This window comes from Heterodontus francisci, chromosome 4, assembly GCF_036365525.1.
Source record: "Heterodontus francisci isolate sHetFra1 chromosome 4, sHetFra1.hap1, whole genome shotgun sequence".
In the NCBI taxonomy this organism is placed as follows: domain Eukaryota; kingdom Metazoa; phylum Chordata; class Chondrichthyes; order Heterodontiformes; family Heterodontidae; genus Heterodontus; species Heterodontus francisci.
The window spans coordinates 49,075,025-49,099,211 of record NC_090374.1 but is presented as its reverse complement, the minus strand read 5'-3'; the positions used below and the strand labels follow the sequence as shown (position 1 = coordinate 49,099,211).

Below are 24,187 nucleotides of genomic sequence, written 5' to 3'. Positions count from 1 at the left end.
CAGGATTTTGACCCAGTGATAGTGAAGGAACAGCGATATAGTTCCAAGTCAGAATGGTGTGTGGCTTAGAGCGGAACTTGCAGGTGGTGGTGCTCGCATGCGTCTGCTGCCCTTGTCCTTCTAGGTGCTTGAGTTCATGGGTTTGGAAGGTGCAGGAACCTTGGTGAATTGCTGCAGTGCATCTTGTATATGGTACACACTGTCGCCACTGTGCGTTGGTGGTGGAGGAAGTGAATATTGAAGGTGGTGGATGGGGTGCTAATCAAGTGGGCTGCTTTGTCCTGGATGGTGTTGAGCTTCTTGAGTGTTGTTGGAGCTGCACTTATACAGGCAAGTGGAGAATATTCTATCACACGCCTGACTTGTGCCTTGTAGATGAACAGGCACTGGGGGGACAGGAGGTGAGTTACTCACTGCAGAATTCACAACCTCTGAACTTTATTGTAGGCGCAGCATTTATGTGGCTGGTCCAGTTTAGTTTCTGGTCAGTGGTGATCTCAGGATGTTGATAGTGGGGTACTACCTAGGCTGAACTATCACCAGTAATCTGTGTCTCGATGCAGAATTAAACAAGTGCATGGGAAAGGCTTCCTCTGCTATGTCCAGACTGGCCAAGAGAGTGTGGGAAAATGGCACACTGACACAGAACACAAAAGTCTAAGTGTATCAAGCCTGTGTCCTCAGTACCTTGCTCTACGGCAGCGAGGTCTGGACAACGTACGTCAGCCAAGAGCGACGTCTCAATTCATTCCATCTTCGCTGCTTCCGGAGAATCATTGGCATCAGGTGACAGGACCGTATCTCCAACACAGAAGTCCTTGAGGCGGCCAACATCCCCAGCATATACACCCTGCTAAGCCAGCGGCGCCTGAGATGGCTTGGCCATGTGAGCCGCATGGAAGATGGCAGGATCCCCAAGGACACATTGTACAGCGAGCTCGTCACTGGTACCAGACCCACTGACCGTCCATGGCTCCGCTTTAAAGACGTCTGCAAACGCGACTTGAAGTCCTGTGACATTGATCACAAGTCGTGGGAGTCAGTTGCCAGTGATCGCCAGAGCTGGCGGGCAACCATAAAAGTGGGGCTAAAGCATGGCGAGTCGAAGAGACTTAGCAGTTGGCAGGACAAAAGACAGAAGCGCAAGGAGAGAGCCAACTGTGTAACAGCCCCGACAACCAATTTTATCTGCAGCACCTGTGGAAGAGTCTGTCACTCAAGAATTGGCCTTTATAGCCACACCAGGCGCTGCTGCACAAACCACTGACCACCTCCAGGCGCTTACCCATTGTCTCTCGAGACAAGGAGGCCAAAGAAGAAGAAAGAAGAACTCAATGATGGTAATGCCATTGAATGTGAAGGGGCGATGGTTAGATTCTCTCTTGTTTGATTCGCACCACTCTGAGGCGCGAATGTTACTTGTCACCTATGAGCCCATGCCTGGATGTTGTCCAGGTCTTGCTGCATATGGACATGGGCTGCTTCACTATCTGAGGAGTCACAAATGGTGCTGAACATTGCAATCACCAGTGAACATTCCTGCTTCTGACCTTGTGATGCAGGGAAGGTCTTAGATGAAGCAGCTGAAGATGCTGGGGCCTGGGACACTATCCTGAGCAACTCCTGCAGTGATGTCCTGGGACTGAGGTGATTGACCTCCAACAACCACAACCATCATCCTTTCTACTAGGTATGACTCCAACGAACGGAGAGTTTCCCGCCCAATTCTCATTGACTCCAGCTTTGCTAGGTCTTCTTTGTGCCATACTCTGTCAGATGCTGCCTTTATGTCAAGGGCAGTCATCGTCACCTCACCTCTGGAGTTCAGCTGTTTTGTCAATGTTTGGACCAAGGCTGTAATGAGGTCAGGAGCTGAGTGGCCTTGGCAGAACCCGAACTGAGCATAGTGAGCAGTTTATTGCTGAGCAACCTCCGCTTGATGACTATGTTAACGACCCCTTCCATCACTTTGCTGATGATCGAGAGTAGACTCATAGGGCGCTAATTGGTAGGGTTGGATTTGTCCTGCTTTTTGTGCACAGGACATACCTGGGCAATTTTCCACATTGTCAGGGTGATGTCAGTGTTGTAGCTGTTCTGGAACAGCTTGGCTAGGGATGCAGCTAGTTCTGGAGCACAGGTCTTCAATACTATTGCTGAAATGTTGTCAAGGCCCATAGCCTTTGCAGTATTTAGTGCCTTCAGCCATTTCTTGATATCATCTGAAGTGAATCGGGTTGGCTGAAAACTGGCGTCTGTGATGCTGGGGATCTCGGGAGGAGGCCAAGATGGATTATTCACTCAGTACTTCTGGCTGAAGGATGCAAATGCTTCAGCCATGTCTTTTGCACTGATGTGCTGGGCTTCCTCATCATTGAGGATGGGGATGTTTGTGGAGCCTTCTCCTCCTGTCAGTTGTTTAATTGTCCACTACCGTTCGCGACTGGATGTGCAGGACTGTAGAGCTTAGATCTGATCCTTTGGTTATGGGATCGCTTAGCCCTGTCTGTTGCATGCTGCTTCCGCTGTTTGGCTTGCAAGTAGTCCTGTGTTGTAGATTCACCAGGCAGACACCTGATTTTTAGGTGTGCCTGGTGCTGCTCCTGGCATGCCCTCCTGCTGTCTTCATTGAACCAGGGTTGATCCCCCAGCTTGATGGTAATGGTGGAGTGTGAGATATGCCAGACCATGAGGTTACAGATTCGGAACACAGGAACAGGAGTAGGCCATTGAGCCCATCGAGCCTGCTCTGCCATTTAGTATGATCATGGTTGATCATCCACTTCAATGCCTTTTTCCCACACTATCCCCATATCCCTTTGTCATTGGTACTTAGAAATCTGTCAATCTCTGTTTTAAGCATACTCAATGACAGAGCTTCCATAGCCCTCTAGGGTAGAGAATTCCAAAGATTCACAACCCTCTGAGTAAAGAAATTTCTCCTCATCTCTGTCCTAAGTGGCTTCCCCCTTTTTCTGAAAGTGTCCCCTGGTCCTAGACTCCCCAACCAGGGGAAACATCTTAGCTTCATCTACCCTGTCTATCCCTTTAAGTATTTTGTAGGTTTAAATGAGATCACCTCTCATTCTTCAAAACTCTCGAGAATACAGGCCCAGTTTCCCCAGTTTCTCTTCATAGGACAGTGCAGCCATCCCAGGAACAAGTCTGGTGAATCTTCATTGCACTCCCTCTATGGCAGTAATATCCTTCCTAAGGTAAGGGGATTGTGATTGAATACAATACTGCTGCTGCTGATAGCCCACAGCACTTCATGGATGTCTAGTTTTGATTTGCTAGATCTGTTCGAAATCTCTTAACATTTAGCAGTGTGGTAGTGCAACAGAACATGAAGGTGGGTGCCCTCATTTTGAAGATGGGACTTTGTCTCCACAAGGAATTGCGGTGGTCACTCTTACCAATACTGTGATGGACAGATGCATCTGCGACAGGTAGTTTGGTGAGGACGAGGTCAAGTATGTTTTTCCCTCTTGTTGGTTCCCTCACCGCCTGCTGCAGACCCAGTCTAGCAGTTGTATCCAGCTTGGTCAGTAGTGGTGCTATCGGGCCACTCTTGGTGATGGACATTGAAGTCCAGAGTACATTTTTGTGCCTTTGCTACGCTCAGTGCTGCTTCCAGTAGGTGTTCAACATGGAGAAGTACTGATTCATCAGTTGAGGGGGGGGGGGGGTGGTGGGGGTGGTAGGTGGTAAGCAGCAGGAGGTTTCCTTGTCCATGTTTGACCTGATGCCATGAAACTCCAGGTGACTTATGGACTCCCAGGGCAACTCCCTCCCTACTGTGATGCCACCTCTAGCAGGGATGGTGCTGGTGGTGTCTGGGACATTGTCTGCAAGGTATTTTTTTTTTTAGAGATACAGCACTGAAACAGGCCCTTCGGCCCACCAAGTCTGTGCCGACCAACAACCACCCATTTATACTAACCCTACAGTAATCCCATATTCTCTACCTACACTAGGGGCAATTTACAACGTCCAATTTACCTATCACCTGTAAGTCTTTGGCTGTGGGAGGAAACCAGAGCACCCAGCGAAAACCCACGCGGTCACAGGGAGAACTTGCAAACTCCGCACAGGCAGTACCCAGAATCGAACCCAGGTCCCTGGAGCTGTGAGGCTGCGGTGCTAACCACTGCGCCACTGTGCCACCCAATTCCTTGAGTATGACTATGTCAGGCTGTTGCTTGACTAGTCTGTGGGACAGCTCTCCCAATTTTGGCACAAGCCCCAAGATGTAAGTAAAGAGGACTTTGTCGGGTCGACAGGGCTGGGTTTGCCATTGTCATTTCTGGTGCCGAGGTCGTGCCGGGTGGTCCGTCCGGTTTCATTCCTCCTCTTAGAATTGGTATCGGTTTGACACAACTTACTGGCTTGCTAGGCCATTTCAGAGGGCAGTTAAGAGTCAACCACATTTCTGTGGGTCTGGAGTCACATGTAGGCCAGGTTTCCGTCCCTAAAAGACAATAGTGACCCAGATGGGTTTTTACAACAATCGACTAGCCTTTTAATTCCAGATTTATTAATTGAATTCAGATTCCACCATCTGCCTTGGTGGGATTCGAATCCATGCTCCAGAGCATTCGCCTTGGCTGTGAGTTACTAGTCTAGTGGCACTGCCACTATGCCACCGCTTCCCCTTAAAATTATGCACGTGCTAGACAGACTGCAGATATTAGAAACTCCTCAGAAACGGCATGGTGAGCAATATGGCTTATGATAAAATGTGTAAGTGCATTGTCATTATACCCCTGAACACAGCATGAATGCACACCACACTCCCTTGAATTGTCTCCAGCTCGTGCCTTCCAGCAGCAGTTGTTCTAAACTTCAGTGTTTCCTTGTCAGCTGTATGACAGACCTGCTTCTGGTGTGGTGCAAGGACCTAAAAAGGAGAGGATAAAATGTACCAGCCACCTTGAAAATAACCTTCAAGTCCAATTCCTTGTATCAGATTTACTGTACATCAGCTGGTTAATTCAGGTCTTCTGTGAAGTGTTTTGGCAAATAGACATGTTTGCTGTGAGGTTGACTATTCCAGAATACCGAGTGGCAGTATAATGTGAACAGGAGTCCTCGCGCACTGTAGCCATCTCCTGTTTTGCAACAAATCCATCTCACAGCTTGTTCCTAGCTCTCATATGTGGGCTGAAAGAATCCCCTCCTTTACTTGCCTAGGAATTCTGAACAGTGGAAGAGAACTGTTGGGACACACATTCTTTGCCAGTGTTGTCCAATAGGATTTCAATGCTAGTCAAACTTGTGGCGATCAGGTCACCATATTTGCCACACAATACAAAATATATGCAATATTAATAAAACAAATGCACAGTCTTTTGAAATTTTGAAGTTTTAAACAGCAACCAAGACTGACACACCGCCAGAGCCAGGAGTACAGCTTCAAAAGGGTTTTGCAATCAAAGCAAGCCTGCTGTATATGCTCTCAGGGTGGTGCCAAACTGTTAATTAAAGTGTTCTGTTTCTGACCGTGTGCTCCAGTTTATTTCTTTTGTCCTTTAGGGAAGGAAATCTGGCCTACATGTGAGTCCAGACCCACAGAAATGTGGTTGACTCTTAACTGCCCTCTGAAATTGCCTAGCAAGCCAGTAAGTTGTGTCAAATCAATACCAATTCTAAGAGGAGGAATGAAACCGGACGGACCACCCGGCACGACCTCGGCACCAGAAATGACAACGGCAAACCCAGCCAGGCCTGTCAACCCTACAAAGTCCTCTTTACTTACCTCTTGGGGCTTGTGCCAAAATTGGGAGAGCTGTCCCACAGACTAGTCAAGCAACAGACTGACATCGTCATACTCAAGGAATCATACCTTGCAGACAATGTCCCAGACATCACCAGCACCATCCCTGCCACCCCAGAGGTGGCATCACAGTAGGGAGGGAGTTGCCCTGGGAGTCCACAAGTCTTCTGGAGTTTCATGGCTTCAGCTCTGTGACTCTAGCCTTCCTTACCCTCTGTTGTTTGCCATTTCCAAACACAGCCTCTGGACATTTAATAGACCTTTGCCTCATGGCCAACCTCCTGTAATATCTCCTTTTACGCCAATAGTGCCCTATTCCTTTCAATCACTCTTTTCAACAGATCCATGACTATCAAGGCAGAACACTTTGGATCTTGCTGCACCGCCCCAGCTTGCCATTTTGCACATAGCCACCCTCATTGGCAGCCATGCAGCACTGTCCGTCGCTCACGCATCTCAACTGTTTTGCAAAAACCGCCAACTACCAGCTAAAGAAAAAACAAGTTCTTTTGTTAGCATCCCCTATGTTACTAGATTCCCCAGGAAAATTTCAAGAGCAATCGGACTGGTGTCCTTTCAATGTCTGGCCTTGCTGTCACAGAGCGATCCCACAGATCTAAATGTATTGTCCTTTAGAGGCAGCCTGACAGCAGAAACATAAAAGGTAACAAACGGATTGTTTTTCTTGTTTCATTAAGGAAGTGGCCCCTCAGCTCCCAGGTCACGAGAAACCCGACAACTGAACTATATTCTGATAAACATAGGATCTAACCAATTATGTGACTCCTGTCTAACAGCAACATGGTTGATTCTTCCTTGCTCAATTAGGGATGGACAACAAATAGCTGTCTAGCAAGTGACACTCATGCTCATACCCACTGCTGCAACTTTAACACAACTCTATATGTGTGGCTGTAAAAATGAACAGCATCAATTCGCCACATGTCTGTGGCCGATTTGCCACAGGTGGTGAGCGTATTGGACAACACTGATCTGTGTGATACACTTACAATTTTCCATTTGAAGAAAACCAAAGCACCCAGGTACAAATATGAATCAACAGTTTGCAGTTGCGATCTTTGAGACCCTCCCTTTTAAGCCATGTAAAGCCACAGTACCACGCAATACCAAACATTATTAAAAGGAAAGCATTATTAAAAAATTAGGAAATCAGGGTTTGATGATTTTCCCTGAGCTTTGTGATGTTCTGGTATCTTGCATAAAGCTATAACCCGTCCTACACATTCCTAATGCAAGAGAAAGCCAGCGTTTTCCATTCTGATTGTGCTGCAAGTCTTCAAAGCTGGAACAGTCTGAAGAACCGCATTAAGAACCAATATCGCAAGATTCCTTGGTAGTTTTCTTTCCTAGTAGATCCCCCCCCCCCCCCTTGTGTATAGAAACAACAACAGTGCTCTGATATACCCAAGGGTATGTGTGTCTCAGCCAGTCCTCTTCCTCAGCCAGAAAAGGGTAGTTCTGAGACATTGGTGACTTTGTCACTGATTTTTCAAGATCATTATTAGTTCCCTTCATTCTTTCTATACCCTCCCCAATCTAAAGCAACCTTTAAGGATTGCGGATGAATGTGGTTTACACCTGTCACCCTGCATTACCTAGATGGCACAATGTGCACTCCATTTTCTTCCATCGACATTGTTTATTAAAGCTGCCTGTCTGCAACATTTTCTGCTAGCTTTTCCAACTTCTTTGTAGATATCAGGTGACAACTCATCATAATGCTATTTCCAGACCTGAGGATATAGTGCAGAATACAGAGCTGTTGTACTCCAAGTGAGGACAAAATTAGGTGAGCCAGAGCAATGTATCCTGTTGCATAATCAACTGTAACCAAATCACTCTTCAAACCTCCATTGAACAAGGTTACAATTCTGTTTTGCAGAATGATTTTTTGAACTTTACAACTTTATGGCCAGCAGGAACTAGTAAAAATATATTTCAGTTCTTCACCTATCAGTCTTCAAAAACACCTTGATGGGGCAATATTTTGCCATGAGTCATAGTGGGTAAAAGAGCGGCCAATGACTTATGTACATGATTTATGTGCATGCCACATAAAATCATTAATATTAAACAGAAATTTGAATGGCAATGACCGTTCATCTTTTTAATTTTTAAGGGGGTTATTTGTGGGTACATTTCCATCTTTTTCCCCATAGCTTTATCCCATTTTCTTGGTTTGCTTGGTATGGCATTTTTGCAGGTAAGGATAGATGCATAACTTCCAGCCCACACCAGTGCTTCCTGTAGCCGGGTACCAGGAGATGCCAGGCCTGTCGAGATGTGACTTGTCCCTTTTTATTATTTTTTAATTTAGCTGGATTGGGATCCGTGTTGCACTGTTCTGTGGCAATGAGCGTTAATACACTAATGCTCTGCCAGGGCCATTTTTATTGTCCAACTACTCATTAGATTCTGTTCCTCCTGTCCCCAGGTGCTGCAAATGACACAATCAATGGCTAAATTGAAGATTTCTTCTTTGGGATGGTCAGAATCAGCAACAGGTAGATTAATGCCAAAAAAATAGGTTTCTGCTGCAGTGTCCTACAGTGGGTAATGATGAAGCTAAGCCATAAATTATATATGTCAAATAAGACCCAAATATAGTGAACCTTTTAATATTATAATACTTAATCAAGAGATGTCTTGAAGAGGTATCTAATGCTGTCTTTGATTATCCATTGATTATTGATTGTTTGCTGTCCTTTATTTTAAGTTCAGCATTGAAATCTTGGTGTGGTACAAAAAAAACTAAAAATTTAATTCATGCAAATAACATGGCCTCATGAAATGAAAATACTTTGTGGCAAAGAGGCAGAATTATTAAAGGCCTCTCCAGAGAATAATTTGGAGCCCTCACTGAGGTGGTTTTAAAAACAAAATGGACTATAAATTATATAAAGCTCAATGGTCTTAAAAATTGTTCAGATCGCACTTTATGGAGGAGGAGAATCTAAGTGATATATTGCACAGTGGAGTTTCAGCTGGATGGAGGGGGTGGGCAATATTTATTGGACAACAGGTCTTTCACAGAAAACCACCTTGAGTTTAAACTTAACACATAGTGATTGGGCCTCCTGAGTGTTTCCAGCATTTTTTATTTGATTTCTGGTATTTTTTTTAATTTTATTTAGAGATACAGCACTGAAACAGGCCCTTCGGTCTGTGCCGACCATCAACCACCCCCAATCCTACACTAATTCCATATTCCTACCACATCCCCACCTGTCCCTATATTTCCCTACTACCTACCTATACTAGGGGCAATTTATAATGGCCAATTTACCTATCAACGTGCAAGTCTTTGGCATGTGGGAGGAAACCGGTATCTGCAGTATTTTGCTTTAGCTCTGTTAGATATTGTCTAATAAATTATTTACATGGTGGTACCTAATCATCACTGAAGTAGCTGAAGGAATTATATTATTGAGGAAGGAAAGCACTTATTCAAGTTGGACCAGACCAGACTAGTACCTTCCACTGCATCCTTTCATTCTTACATCGTCCTCATTCTCTTCATTTGTAGGTCCTGGTCCATCTTGTACTATATACTGTAATTAAGTTATTAGCTGTGCTACCCTTGTTTAAAATTAGATATCAGTGGGTTACCAAGGTTTAAAAAGGCCAGATCAAGCTGTCATGTGGTGTCCCTAAATTTTGTTTCTATTAAAAAGAAAAATCTGTTTAAATTATATATTCACACTTTTTAAAGTTGTCAGTTACCTTATATTGCCATTGTATCACAAACTGAGGCTAATGGTAATGCTCTTGTGGTCAACACTAGCCTTGATCCCTCCAACTGCACGTCTAAGCAGATCTGTATTACAAATCAAATTGCCTTTTAATTTTAAATAAATCAGAATGAAAGTGAGATCTATACAGAACATGTATCTGTGCATAAAAACAATGCTGGAAGTGCACAGCAAGTCAGGCAGTGTCATCAATATTGCTGAATATTTCATTTTTATCTGTGTATTATTGTTTGGGTATATTAATAGAAAATACCACATAATTTTCTTGGTTTATTTTCATGAATTCAATGCATCCTGATATTTAACCATTCACTATTCTTTCCACACACGCAGCAAATGCTCACTGTTCTAAGAATACTTCTAGAACAGTCAAGCAAACAAATTGGGTCATATAATCATGTAATTGGCTGATGAAGCATGCATAACCCATGAACTTACACCCCAAGCTTTCTGACCTATAAAAAGCCAATAGTAATACTTGTTAGATTAATTTTTTTAAAGAACCTAGTTAATCCAATAATTAGCAATAAAGGTTTTCGAACATCACTGAGCTGTATTTTTTCTTGCGACTTTTATGCTGATGAAAATTTCTTTTGTGTTCGATTTCACTGTCAATCATGTGGTTTTCAATTCTTTGAATTAATTTCATGGGATGTTGGTGTCGCTGGCAAGGCAAGCATTTATTGCCCATCCCTAGTTGCCCTTGAGAAGGTGGTGGTGAGCCACCTTCCTGAACCGCTGCAGTCCATGTGGTGTAGGAACACCCACAGTGCAGTTAAGGAGGGAGTTCTAGGATTTTTACCCATCAACAGTGAAGGAACGGCGATATAGTTCCAAGTCAGGATGGTGTGCGATTTGGAGGAGAACTTGTCAATGGTGTACCCATGTGCCAGTTGCGCTCCTTCTAGATGGTAGAGGTCGTGGATTTGGAAGGTGCTCTCGATGGAGGCTTGGCAAGTTGCTGCAGTGCATCTTGTAAATGGTACACACTGCTGCCACTGCATGTCAGTGGTGAAGGGAGTGAATGTTTATGGTGGATGTGGTGCCGATATTAGTGGTGTGTATCAATCTTTATTTTTGAAATCTTATCACATATAATCCCGTAATCCAAATAGCAGCAGTTGAAGATATGCAATGATTGGGCTACTGATACAGGCCTAAAGAGATTTTTTTTTACATTGTACACAAAACACTTCACATCACTTTCTTAAAATTTTCACTGCTGCACATAAAGAATCCAAAGATCAGGGACATATGAAAGTTTTGAAGTTCCATTTGTCATTGACAAATGCCGTAAAACACTTTCAAGACAGGCTCTTGAGATTTGATATTTGTATTATTTCCTCTAAGGATACTGAAGCTGAAATACCGAAAGCTTCAAGTAATTGCAGTTCCTGCAACCCAGAAGAGAGCGAGGTATCGTCAGAAGAACCAGCAAACAAACGAAAGAGAAAAAAAATGGAGAATGTTGATCAGGATTCATCCAATGAACTGAGTCCAAATGTAGACATACATATCCAAGATGAAGAGGTTGTTGAAGTGAAATTGGAAGAGAAGGAAGAGGCCGGATTTGGAAGTGAACCAGAAGAAGGAGAAATTACAGACTCAGACAAAGAAGATCATTGTATAGGTGAAGAGTTAGAAGAAGAGTCAAGTGAAGATGAAGACGATGAAAGTGAGAAAGAAGAAGGTGAGTAAGATTTTACTTTATGTTGTATTCAGTAATACAGTTTGGATTTATATAACAAATGCAAAAATCACGCAATTATACAGATTTTGATGCATGCTTGGGCAGTGTGGGTTCTTTTAATCACATAGTAATGAAAAAGTGAATTTTTAAATAGTGGTTTTCCACCTATTTGGCAGATGCAGCTCTAAGCTAGTTTGTTCCTTACTCTACTGTCTGGAGTAGGCAGTGCCGCCCCATGTATCCTGGCCCCTCTGAATTAGCATAAAAAATTAGGACAGGCCTGTAATTTAAATAACATGCTAGCTGCCTGCCTTTATCTGAAACAATATTTAAACAAACACAATTATTGTGTTTTTAAAAATTTATTTCCAGTGTTCTAAAATTCAAAATATTAAATGTATTACCAAGGTTGCTGGTTCTTTGCCCATATCCTTGCATGTTCACTGAATATATGTACAGATAAGTCTACATATTTGTTTTGTGCTTGAAAATTATTCAGTCTTGCAGGTTGTTAAGGCAGTCTCTTAGAACAACCTCATGCACTTAGTGTGGCTGTATACTGGTGATCTCGGTTGATTTTACTGCCCCTTTGCAAGGAGTGTTGACTTCTAACAGTCTCTAATTCTGTCACAAGCACAAAACGATGCTTCTTCAGTTTCACTGAACCATTGTGTCTCAACAAATGATCAAAGTGTAGCTGACTTGTATTTCACTGTACTTGTATCTGCTATCCACATTTGATCTTTATTGTTACTTCTTGCTCTGTAATGAATTGAAGTCTCCAATTTGACATGTCTTTTGTGCTTTCTCCCTTTTTCTGAAACTTGCTTGTTATGGCCATGCAGGGTTGAGAGTTTCTGGAAGCACTGGTCGAGTAATTCTTAACTTCATGCCCATTAACTCTTCTACATGGCTGTATCTGTTTGTCAGTGCGACAGATCTATGTTTAAAAAGAAAAGCCAGTTTGAGTCAACTTTCTGAGCACGTTCTTTGTAGTTTGCACTACTATCTCTACCTTTCTGTTACTTGTCATGTGAGCAAATCACTATTGCTTTGGAAACATAATAAAATTCAGACCAGAAAATTATGATCTGGTAATACATAATATACTAATATTGATTTCAGGTGTTCCATAATTAGGGTTGTCAACCCTCTAGAATTGTGCTGGAGTCTTCTGAAATTCAAGTTTAATCTCCTGAACATTACTCTGAGTAACTGAGGAGAAAAAAATCATTTGGGCATCAAAGAAAGTTTTATTTTCATTTTCTTTTTACAACCATTAAACAAAGGTGTTCAAATATTGGAGATGGAAAAAAGGCTGTTTGACTGGTTGGAGGTAGGAGATCATTTGATGAAACCTCCAGGAAAAGGTCCAAATGGAGTCAGCAATCCTATCTGCAAAGTCACGTGGCATGGTGTGAGTCAACTGTGTTTATCTATGAAATGCAAGAAGTATTTTACAATGAAAGAAAGTGGTACCTTTCCATTTGGGTAGATCATTCCCAGCTTTGTGCCAGATTAAGCAGATGGGTTCATGAGCCCAATCAGATGTCAGCTTACCTCAAAGGATTTCAAAACAGTTCTGTACAAATTTAAGTTGTATTCAAGGCAAACCACGATGGCTTATCAAATATTTTCTCAATATTTCCCAATACTTCGATGCACAGTGAGTACTTCTCCGAGCATCTGCGTCATTTTGATGAAGGAATCCCTGGATGCTCTGTTTCTAGACCAATCCATCTTGTAGTGATACTTCTGTTTTCACAGTCTAGTTCATTCTTTTCTGGGCAGCCTTCCATGAAGTAATCCACAATCGGAATCAGACTGCATGCTTCATTTACCGTACTTGAATCTTCATTTGTTCTGGGCAATTTTCATTTCCTGGTAGGTTCTGGACAGTAGGGTTCACATAAGCATACAAATCTTCAAGGAAATTGAGCTGTCTTAATCACTTATACTGGAGGTTATAATAGACTATTGGCTATTGTAAGGGTTTTTCTTAAAATTTTAAAAACTGTAGATGTAAACATCTTGAAGTGTAAGCAGAATATCTATTTCACAGTGCATCCATGTTTTTAGATTTCAATATTAATATGATTGGTTTGTGATCATTCTCAGGTTAGAAAATTTTCTCCATTAGATGGTAGCTGAATCTTTCACATTTAAAATTTTTTTTATTTATTTAGAGACACAGCACTGAAACAGGCCCTTCGGCCCACCGACTGTGCCGACCCACAACCACCCATTTATACTAATCCCACATTAATTCCATATTCCCTACCACATCCCCACCTTCCTTCAATTCTCCTACCACCTACCTACACTTGGGGCAATTTACAATGGTCAATTTACCTATTAACCTGCAAGTCTTTGGCTGTGGGAGGAAACCGGAGCACCCAGTGGAAACCCACACGGTCACAGGGAGAACTTGCAAACTCCACACAGGCAGTACCCAGAATTGAACCTGGGTCACTGGAGCTGTGAGGCTACAGTGCTAACCACTGCGCCATTGTGTTTTTTGCTAGTTTACATTCAAATTCTATTCTCTTTTTATCAGTTTCTTGGTCCTCCTTTGCTGTATTCAAAAATCCTCCAAATCCTCAGGTTTACTACTATTTCTGGCAACTTTATAGGCCTTTTCTTTTAATCTTATACAATCCTTAACTTCCTTTGTTAGCCACAGTTGACTGCCTTTACTTTTGGGGGTTTTGTGCCTTGAAGGAATGCATAGTTGCTGTAAACTATGTAATAATTCTTTGAAGACTTTCCATTGTCTATGCACTATCATACCTTTTAATGTATTTTCCCAATCCACCTCAGCCAATTTGCCCCTCATACCTTCATAATTGCCTTTGTTCAAATTTAACACCCTGGCCTCAGATTGAACTACCTCACTTTCAATCATAATATAACATTTTATCATAGTATGGTCACTCATCCCTAAAGGTTCTTTTACAACAAGATTATCAATTATCCCTTTCTCATTACATAATACTAGATCTAAAATAGCCTGCTCTCTAGTTGGTTCCTCAACATACTGCTCTAGAAAACCATCCCTAATACACTCCAGAAACTCGTTCTCCACAGCATTAGTGCTCATTAGGTTTACCTAGTCTATGTGGAGATTGAAATCACCCATAATTACTGTATTACCCATGCTACATGCTTCTCTAATCTCCTGATTAATACCATACCCCACTACCACTACTATTTAGTGGCCTATAAAAATCTCCTCCCAATGTTTGCTGCCCCTTGCTGTTTCTTAGCTTCACCCAAACAGATTCCACATTTTGTTCTTCCGATCTGAGATCCTCCTTTACTAATGTACTGATCCTATCCCTTACTATCAGTGCAACGCCACCTCCTTTTCCCTTTTACCTGTCCTTCCTAAATGTCGTATATCCTTGAATATTCAGTTCCCAGTCTTGGTCACCCTGTAGCCACGTGTCCATAATGGCAATTAGATCATACCCATCTACCTCTATTTGTGCCTTTAATTCATCACCTGCCTTGTTGCAAATGCTTTGTGCATTCAGGTAAAGTGCCCTTAACCTTATCTTCTTGATATGATTCTGCATTCTAAACCTCGTTGATGCTCACCTTGGTTTCACCTGCCTTCTAATGTCGCTTGCTACTTTCCTACCTCCTGTTTGTAAAATGTTGGTTGTGGAGTTTGGAAAGCGCCATTAATTAGCCCTATTGGCTCATTAGGATAAATCCTGATCCAAATGCCGAGACGTATGTTAGAGTCACCAACTTGAGATGATCATAAATGAAACTGAGCAAGGATTTAAACATTATATATGGCCCTCAGTCTCCATGGCACAAACCTATGGTGTCAAAGACATAAAGATGGCCAGCACTGCAGGAATGAGGTGCTTGCGCCTCAGGAGTTGGATTACTAGGACATCCCTTCAGGGTTGTAGGTTGGACACTTCAGTTGTACAGAGTTATACAGACCAAGGTGATCCCAGGTTCAATGTCTTAACTAATCTCTGCTGATCTCGGGTAGAGAAATACTGTGCAAGGGTTCACATGTGAAAAATGCCAATTTTGGAAGGTTTTAAAAGGAAGTATGCAAACAAATAGTTATTAATTTTGTTTTGCCTTCTTTACAAGTTGTTTCCTTTATCACCTGAGCCCCTGGAAAGAGCTGAGAGCTGAAGTGACTCTCATTTCCTTACTGCACTGCAGGCAGACACCATCGCAAAACCTCAGACTCTCCAAACAAGGGCTGTTCACACTGCTGCGGCTGCCAAATATCATTGAATTCTGTTTGTTAAGACCAGAACCTTTAGCTATTTTCTGAAAATAAAATAAACACAAGGAGCTGCAAATCCCACTTGGGCAGTTGTATTACTTGATGTTTTCACCAGTCTAGTACCGTTCATGGTAAATTCTTGCAAGTTACTTGGCGTCAGTAAAGAAACTGGTCAATGCACCTGTTAGGAATAAAACAATGGAAGTGTTTGGCTGGAACCATCATGCTCTGAGTAACTGTACAGCCAATCCCATTTAAGTGAACCTTGTGTCCTAGAGGAGTGTGGCTGATGGTAGATTCTCATGCCTCTCTCAGTTTGCTGTAAACAGCATACTATTCAAGCGATGGATAGCATTTTACACTCATAAAGCTGCAGCTCTATGAAGCCACCAACAGGTTAAGTTCTCCTGCTTAAGTAAATGCAGGGAGCCAATCCCACAGCTTTGTTAAAAGCAAAATGCTATGGATGCTGGAAATCTGAAATAAAAACAGACAGTGCTGGAAATACTCAGCAGGTTTGGCAGCATCTGTTGAGAGAGAAGCAGAGTCAATGCTTCAGGTCCGTGACCGTCCACCAGAACCGGCAAAGGCCAGAAATGCAATAGGCTCCAAGCAAGCGAAGTGGGGGCGGGGGGGGGTGGGGGGGGAAGGGGGGAAAAGAGAACAAAAGGGAAGCCGTGCGACAGGGCAGAGGGCAGGAGAGATCAAACGACAAAGATGTCAGGACAAAGGTAAAGGGAGTGCAAATGGTGCGGTGAAATATAAGGCATGAGTCCAGAGAGTGTGTCAATGATAGACCAACAGACCGCTCCGTCCAAAAACACAAACATGGAAAATCAAGTTTAAGACAGGCACATGGCCGAAAATAAAACAAAACAATAATGAAAAAGGCCAGTCATGCTCCAAAACCATTATTTTCAATGTTGAGTCCGGTAGGCTGCAGCGTTCGCAATCGGAAAACGAGGCGCTGTTCCCCGGGCCTGCATCGGAGTTCACCCCCACTTCACTTGCTTAAAATCTATTACATTTCTAACCTTTGCCAGTTCTGATGAAAGGTCACAAGCCTGAAACATTAACTCTGCTTCTCTATATTCTGGCTAAAGCCTCTGTATACTTGTGCATATCCTTGCTGTATGTTAGCCATTGTGGTTTCAGCAACAGTTTATCACCAAATCATATGATGAAATTGGACCAGCCATGTAAATACTTGGCTACAGGAGCAGGTCAGAGGCTGGGTATGCGAGTGACTCAACTCCTGACTCACCAACCTCTTTCCACCATTTTTATGAAAGTGCTTCTATTTTTAAAAATATTTTTTTGAGGATTCGTATTTTAGAATTATGGACGTTGGTTTATTTGGGATAAGTCAAAAGATTTCATGGATTTAATGAGGGTCACTGAAAGGTCTTGTTTGAAAACAGCCTTTACTGGAAGTCACCTGCCTTAAGCTCAATAAACAACGGAAACCTTGGTTGACTTGGGGAAGATGTTTACAAGAGGAATGACTTGTCAAGATTTAAGATGGTTAGGAGGTTGCTTTTGAGGTATTGTTTTGACTTTCTGGTTGGGTTGTGGACTATTTCGAGTTAGTTGGAGATCAACCTGCCAAGAGAGAAGTACCCAGCTCGCCGCCTCCCTCCTGTCTCTGTGAAACCCTGCGTATCGAGTGTGATATCTTAAACCCCTGATGCCACATTTCTCCTGGAAAGCCTGCCAGATTAATTCTCTCCGCCACCTTAAAAGAACTGCTTCAGAAAAGATCCCAGTGACCTGTCTATGTGGACTCGAATACCAGGCTGTATGCCATTTTGGGACACAATGTATCTCATCCTTTTTCATCAAAAATGAACAGGTATTTGGCCAGAGTATTTTGTTTGGTCTTTTTTCTGTAAAAGAACTCTGCAGAGAAAATTTCTTTATTTTTCTTGAACCTGTGTGTGTGTGTGCGCACACGCGTGCATGTTGGGTATTAAAAAAAACGGAACTTTCATATTTCAATCTGTGTTAATACTTTGCTACTTTCTTGGATAAGTCTTGTTTTATAATCTGATAATTTTGTTTATTTAAGAAACCTGGTGGTGTATTTTTTTTATGAAGAGTAGAGCATATGATCAACTGTATCGGTAACGGAGTAAATATTTAAATATATGTTGTCACCTGTGGAGAAGTGGAACTAGAAAAGACAGTGTACTCCTCCCGCCTCGGTCGTAACATATATTTGGGGGCTCTGTTCTGGATAATCCAAAGCCGATGTCGTGCAATTGTAAGTAGGGTAATAATAATTGAAAAGAGGAAAAGGAAAAACCAGGCTTCTTGTGCATTAGAGTAAAGTTTACCGGAATGGATTTGTTAGTTGCTACGACCTTTCTGGAGAAGGAGGACTTATCCCTGAGTGATTTGAAAAACTTAGCCAAGGTTAAGCTAAATAGCATTAGTAGCAAAATTGGGGTTAGAGTTAAAACCAGGAGCTAAGAAAGCAGACATAATTGAAGTAATAGCACAGTATTTGAAATTGGAAGAAGGAAAAGGCGATCCAGATGGTAGTTCAGTTGAATTAGCTAGGATTCAGTTGCAATTGGAAATGAAAAAGCTTGAACAGGAAAAAGAAATATAAAGAAAACTTGAACTACAATTTCAAAGGGAGCAAGCAGAGCCTCAGGAAATAGAATGAAGGGAATTCGAATTTAAAATGCTGGAACTAAGACAAAGGAAGTGGCCTTGACTCCAAGAAAATTCTGGTGAGGAAAGATCTGATTCCAGCCCAGGACCCAGTGGAGTGCTGTTTAAATTTGTGCAAGCCCTCCTGAAGTTTGAGGAAAGGGATTTAGAGGCATTTTTCATTTCTTTTGAAAAGATAGCTAGACAGATGAAATGGCTGAAGGAAAGCTGGACACTGCTTATGCAAAGCAGGTTGATGGGCAGAGTTTATGAAGTTTATGCTATTCTTTCTGAGGAGGCTTCTGCAGATTATGAGATGGTAAAAAAGGCTCCTCTTGCTGCTTTTGAGTTAGTCCCTGAAGCTTACTGGCAGAAATTACAGAACCTCCGGAGACAGCCTGGGTAGACTTTGAGAGGGTGAAACAAATTTACTTTGATCATTGGATGTGGGCACTAAAGGTAGATGTCACGTATGAGACCTTGGGGAAATAATTCTGGAAGAATTTAAAAATTCATTCCCTCTGTTAGTAAGAACCCATGTAGAGAACCAGAAGGTTTCAACAGCCGGACGACAGTTGAGATTGCTGATTGCTTACGAGCTTGTTTACAAGCCCAAACCCTTTGTCTGTCACCCCCACAAACCCGAGAAGGATAGAAGGTGGGAGGGTGAAAGGAAGGCAAGTAGTTGGGGACAAGAAGGGACAGCTGGGAGCACCCCGGGCTCTCTTCCTCAGGCCAGAAAGGAAGATGCTGAGGGTGGAAGCGAGGTCCAAAAGCCTAAGTGTTACCATTGCCACGAGGTCGGATACCTTCGTGCATAATGCTGGAAGTTGCAGGGTAAACCCATGAGACTTATTGGGGTACACAAGGCTAATGCAGAGAAAGGGGCCCTGACCGAGAGTACTACATAGCAAGCTGTAGCTCTGACTGCAGCTGTAAGGCCAAGTACAAAAACTGCTGTGAGTGTGGGGGACATGAACAAGATACCTGAGAGTTACAGGGAATGCTTTTCAAAAGGAAAGGTGACTCCTTATCCCTTAAGTGAGGCAGGTAAACCTAAGTAGTTATACTTGGGAATATAGGAGAAACCCAAACTCTCTTGCTGGGAAAAGGCATAACTTTTCGACCAGAGAGTGCACTGAATGCCAAGGTTTGAGTGAATGGTATCGGTGGGAAGTTATATACCTGTATCCTTGTATCGGGTGCACCTGGAGTGTGACCTAATGTCTGGAATGATAACTGTTGGAGTTGTCCATAATTTGCTTGTAGACGGAATTGACCTACTCCTGGAGAATGATTTGGCCGGAGCAAAGGTAGTAGCTTCTCCAGTAGTCATAGAAAGACCAGCGAAGTGTCATGCTAGGCCCCCACCTGCCAAGAATGAGGCACATGAATTTTGTCATGAACATTAATTTTAAACTGTTACTGGAGTTAAGAAAGGACTTGTTAAACAGATCAGCCGTGGCTGGAAAAGATATTTGCATATTAACATAGTGTTTGGAAGGACAAAGCAGCCATTCCCTGACACATTCAACCCACAATGGACTTTTGATCACCAGACGTTGAAGGTGGGGGAGCTTGCATTCCAGGTTGACTGCTAAGATGGCCGAATGCACAAACTGACATGGTCAAACCAGCTAGTCACATGACTAACCTGCTGGGCAACCTGAGTTTTTTGAATTTGTACTAACAGTTTGGGCAGAAATCTGTTTGCTGCTGGACTGAGAAGATCTCTCTCTCCTGTCTGCTCCTGTCTCTCACAAGCCTCTGAATCCACTGAAGACACATGAACCCCAAGAGAGAAAAGTCTCCTACAGTGAACAAGGTTCAAGAAGAATGCTGAGCCCCAACGAAAAGCAAGATCTACCTGCAATCAAGGATGCTACAGTGAGCTCAAAGAACTGTAACAACAACTCTTCAGATATTGCCTCAAACCATTCCGCTTTATTAGTTTAGTTTAGAGATACAGCACTGAAACAGGCCCTTCGGCCCACCGAGTCTGTGCCGACCATCAACCACCCATTTATACTAATCCTACACTAATCCCATATTCCTACCACAATCCCCACCTGTCCCTATATTCCCTACCACCTACCTATACTCGGGGCAATTTATAATGGCCAATTTACCTATCAACCTGCAAGTCTTTGGCATGTGGGAGGAAACCGGAGCACCCGGAGGAAACCCACGCAGACACAGGGAGAACTTGCAAACTCCACACAGGCAGTACCCAGAATTGAACCCGGGTCACTGGAGCTGTGAGGCTGCGGTGCTAACCACTGTGCCGCCCTATTTTTCTTCTCTTTTCTGTCTCTATTTGCATGTGTGTATCGCGTATACATGCTGGTGTGGGGCGTGGCATGTATCCATAGGCGTTAACCAAATTAGAGTTTAAGTTTAATAACTTACAACTTTTCTTCTTTAAACCTAAGAAAGCCTGTTTGTGCTGGTTTCTTTGCCTGATAATTGGAAAGCAGTGAACAAGGATTCACCATGGGGGAGCTAAAAACAGTGTGTTTAAAATTAAACCCTGTTACAGTAAGACCAGGTGAAAGCTGAGAGGAACCCTAGACCTCTTTCTGACCTGGTCATAACAGAAGTTAAAGCGACAGAACAGTTGCAGGAAAATGTTTCAGGAATTTTTCCTTCATGTGTAGTGATCCGAGCAATGGCTAAACAAGTTCCATTGTCAGAGGTAAAATTGGCACCACAGATCGCCGAGTATCTGAAACTTTCTTTGAGGATATGGATAATCCAAAGGAAATGTTCAATAAGTCTTCTCGGATCAAGGCTCAGCAACAGATCCAGAGTTAAATGAAGTGGCACAACCGGCTCTAACTGAAGTTGAGACAAAGGGAGTTCCAGAAGGCTACTATATTAAAAATGGGATTTTGGTGAGACCTCCTCACAGACCTGCGGACGGTAATTCACCAAATGGTGGTACCGCCTCAGTATCACCGGGAAGTATTAAGGCTCACCCATGAAATTCCTATGGCGGGGCATATGGGGATCCAGAAGACCCAATCATGTATAGGTTGACATTTTTACTGTTCCAGGTCTTTCCAAGGACATGGTGCAGTTTTGTAAAATATGCCAATCGTGCCAGATTGTGGGAAAACCACAACCTGCCATAAAACGGGCACCTCTAATTCCCATACCAGTTTTTGGTGAACCATTTAGTAGGGTGTTGATAGACTGTATATTATCTTTACCGAAAACACAAACAGGACATCAATTCTAGATTCCCAGAGACCATTCCCTTGAGAACAATTTCTGCTAAAGTAATGGTAGAGAAGTTAATAAAAACAAAAAGTGCTGGAAGTACTCAGCAGGTCTGGCAACATCTGTGGAGACAGAAGCAAAGTTAACCTTTCAGGTCCGTGACCTTTCATCAGAACTGAAACATTAACTCAGCTTCTTTCTCCACAGATGCTGCCAGACCTACTGAGTATTTCCAGCACTTTTTGTTTTTATTTCAGATTTCCAGCATCTGCAATATGTTGCTTTTATCATGGTAGAGATGTTAACCCAGTTCTTCACTAGTTATGGATTACCAATTGAGATTCAGTCAGATTAAGGTTCCAATTTTATGTCTAAATTTTTTTGGAAAGTTAAGGGTAATTTGGATATAACACTGTTAAAGTCTTCAGCATACCACCCACAGTGACTAGGGGCTTTAGAACAGTACCATCAGACCCTTAAAGCGATGTCATAAATATCCCTATGATTGGGATAAAGGGCTGGAATTTCTTTTGTTTTCCACTAGGGATTAACCTAATGTGTCTACCAGTTTTAGTCCTTTTGAGTTAGTTTATCGACATGAGATAAGAGGTCCTCTAAAACTAATCAAAGAAATGTTTTTAGAACAGAGGGACGAATCTTCCGTGTTCGATTATGTATCCGTTTTCCTGAAGCGACTTGGTAACACCTTAAAGTTTCCCAAACAACCATGAAGAAATGGGCAGACAAGCATGCCAAAACCCGAACATTTCAACCAGGGGATGAGGTGTTAATATTACTGCCATTACAGGATGAACCACTGAAAGCACAGTTCAGTGGTCCATATAAAGTGGTCAAAAGAATTGGTAAAGTAAATTATTTGATTTACACCCCAGATGGCTGGAAAAGGAATTGGCTAAATTATTTCAATATGTTGAAACAATATCATCGCCGGGAGGAGGATAACAAGCACAGATATGTCAAGTAGTAAGGACAGTGAAGGATGAAAGGGATAGCGAGGATGAGGCAGAAGGAGGCCGAGACAATTCGCAATTTGCACCTCCGACTATCCGGTTAGCTAATACTGAATTGTTAGGGAGATTGGACACTATGCTTTCATATTTAGATGCAGAACAACGAAAAAACATAAGGCTACTCACAGCATTTAGAGGATTATGTAGGGACAAACCAGGATGGACAACCTTAGCCATACGTTATGTGGATGTAGGGGAATCCTTTTTCCTATAAAACGGCATCCTTATCGCTTAAGTCCAGAGAAACAGACCCAGGTGAAAGCAGAAATTCAATACATGTTGGAAAACCATCTAATTGAAACCAGTCAAAGCAGCTGGAGTTCCCCAGTGCTCCCCTAAACCTGACAGTTCAACGATATTCTGCATAGACTACAGAAAAGTTAATGCAGTAACAAAGGCAGACTCCTACCCAATTCCTTTCTTGGAAGTCTGTATTGACAGAGTGGGCAGTGCCATGTTTCTTACAAAAATAGATTTGTTAAAGGGAGACTGGCAGGTTCCTCTAACACCCTGAGGTAAATAAATATCGGCCTATGTCAAACCTGACAGTCTTTTCCAATGCCAAGTGATGCCATTCGGGCTGCAATATGCCCCAGCCACTTTTCAGAGACTAATGAACCAAGTGGTAGCCAATGTTCCTAACTGTCTGATTTATCTGGTATACAACGACACTTGGAAGGACTGCTTGGACCAACTATAAGCTCTGTTTAGAAAATTACAATTGGCTGATTTAGTGATAAATGTTGTCAAAAGTGAATTTGCAAAAGCGAGACTAACCTACTTCAGGCATGTAGTAGGGCAAGGACAAGTGTTGTCAAGAACAGCAAAAATGCAAGCATTGGTGGAGTTCCCTACCCTTCAGACTAAGCAAGAAATCATGAGGTTTTTGGGGGGGTATGGTTTCTACTGCAAGTTTGTACCAAATTTTAGTACTATAGCTACTCCACTAACAGATTTGCTTCAAAAAAAGAAAATCAAGGTAGTGTGGTCAGGGGAGTGCCGAACATCTTTTGAGAGGCTAAAAGCAATTTTGATTAATGAACCAGTGTTGGCTGCTCCAAATTTCACTAAGCTCTTCAAGGTAGCAATTGATGCTAGTGACCTGGGGGCTGGTGCAGTCATATTACAAAATGATAAATCGGGCATAGAATGGCCAGTGGGATACTTTTCCAAAAAGCTCAATCAACACCAAAAGAGATGCTGGACAGTGGCAAAAGAAACCCTGGGCTTATTACTAGCTCTTAAGCATTTTGAAGTCTATGTCCACCATGACAACAGAGAGACACTGGTATATACTTATCATAACCCCCTAGCCTTTGTGGAAAAGTTCAAAAACCAGAATGCCAGACTATTCTGATGGAGTTTACCTTATCACTTAAAACTTATCCACATTACGGGGCAACATGATATAATTGCGGATGCTTTGTCTCAGATTTAACTTTGCTTTGAGTTATCTGAGTGCAAAGATGGTACAAAGCTGAACTGTGTTAGTTACAGGTAGAGAGTGAATGAGTGAGTGTGTAAATGTGTTTTAATATTTTTTTCATCGTCTGTTTTTCCATACTTTGTAATGCATTTGAAAATGGTGTTTCATTCCTCCAAGGATGGAGGTGTTATCAAAGTGCTTCTATTTTTATTAAAAAAAAATTTAGGATTCGTATTTTAGAATTATGGACATTGGTTTATTTGGGATAAGTGAAAAGATTCCATGGATGTGTCTTTTTGACGGGTCACTGAGAGGTTTTTGCAAAAACTTTTTACTGGCAGTCACCTGCC

The 24,187-nt window shown here is 42.5% G+C and overlaps 1 protein-coding gene across 3 annotated transcripts in view; it reads left to right on the top strand.

Moving 5' to 3' along the window:
• Positions 1–24,187, top strand: part of aggf1 (angiogenic factor with G patch and FHA domains 1) — a 110,221-nt gene that overhangs the window by 34,755 nt on the left and 51,279 nt on the right. For all 3 annotated transcript variants that reach the window (XM_068029487.1, XM_068029489.1, XM_068029488.1), the window contains one exon: positions 10,900–11,239. In XM_068029487.1, coding sequence (XP_067885588.1) covers positions 10,900–11,239 — 340 coding nt within the window. The remainder of the gene's footprint in view (positions 1–10,899; positions 11,240–24,187) is intronic.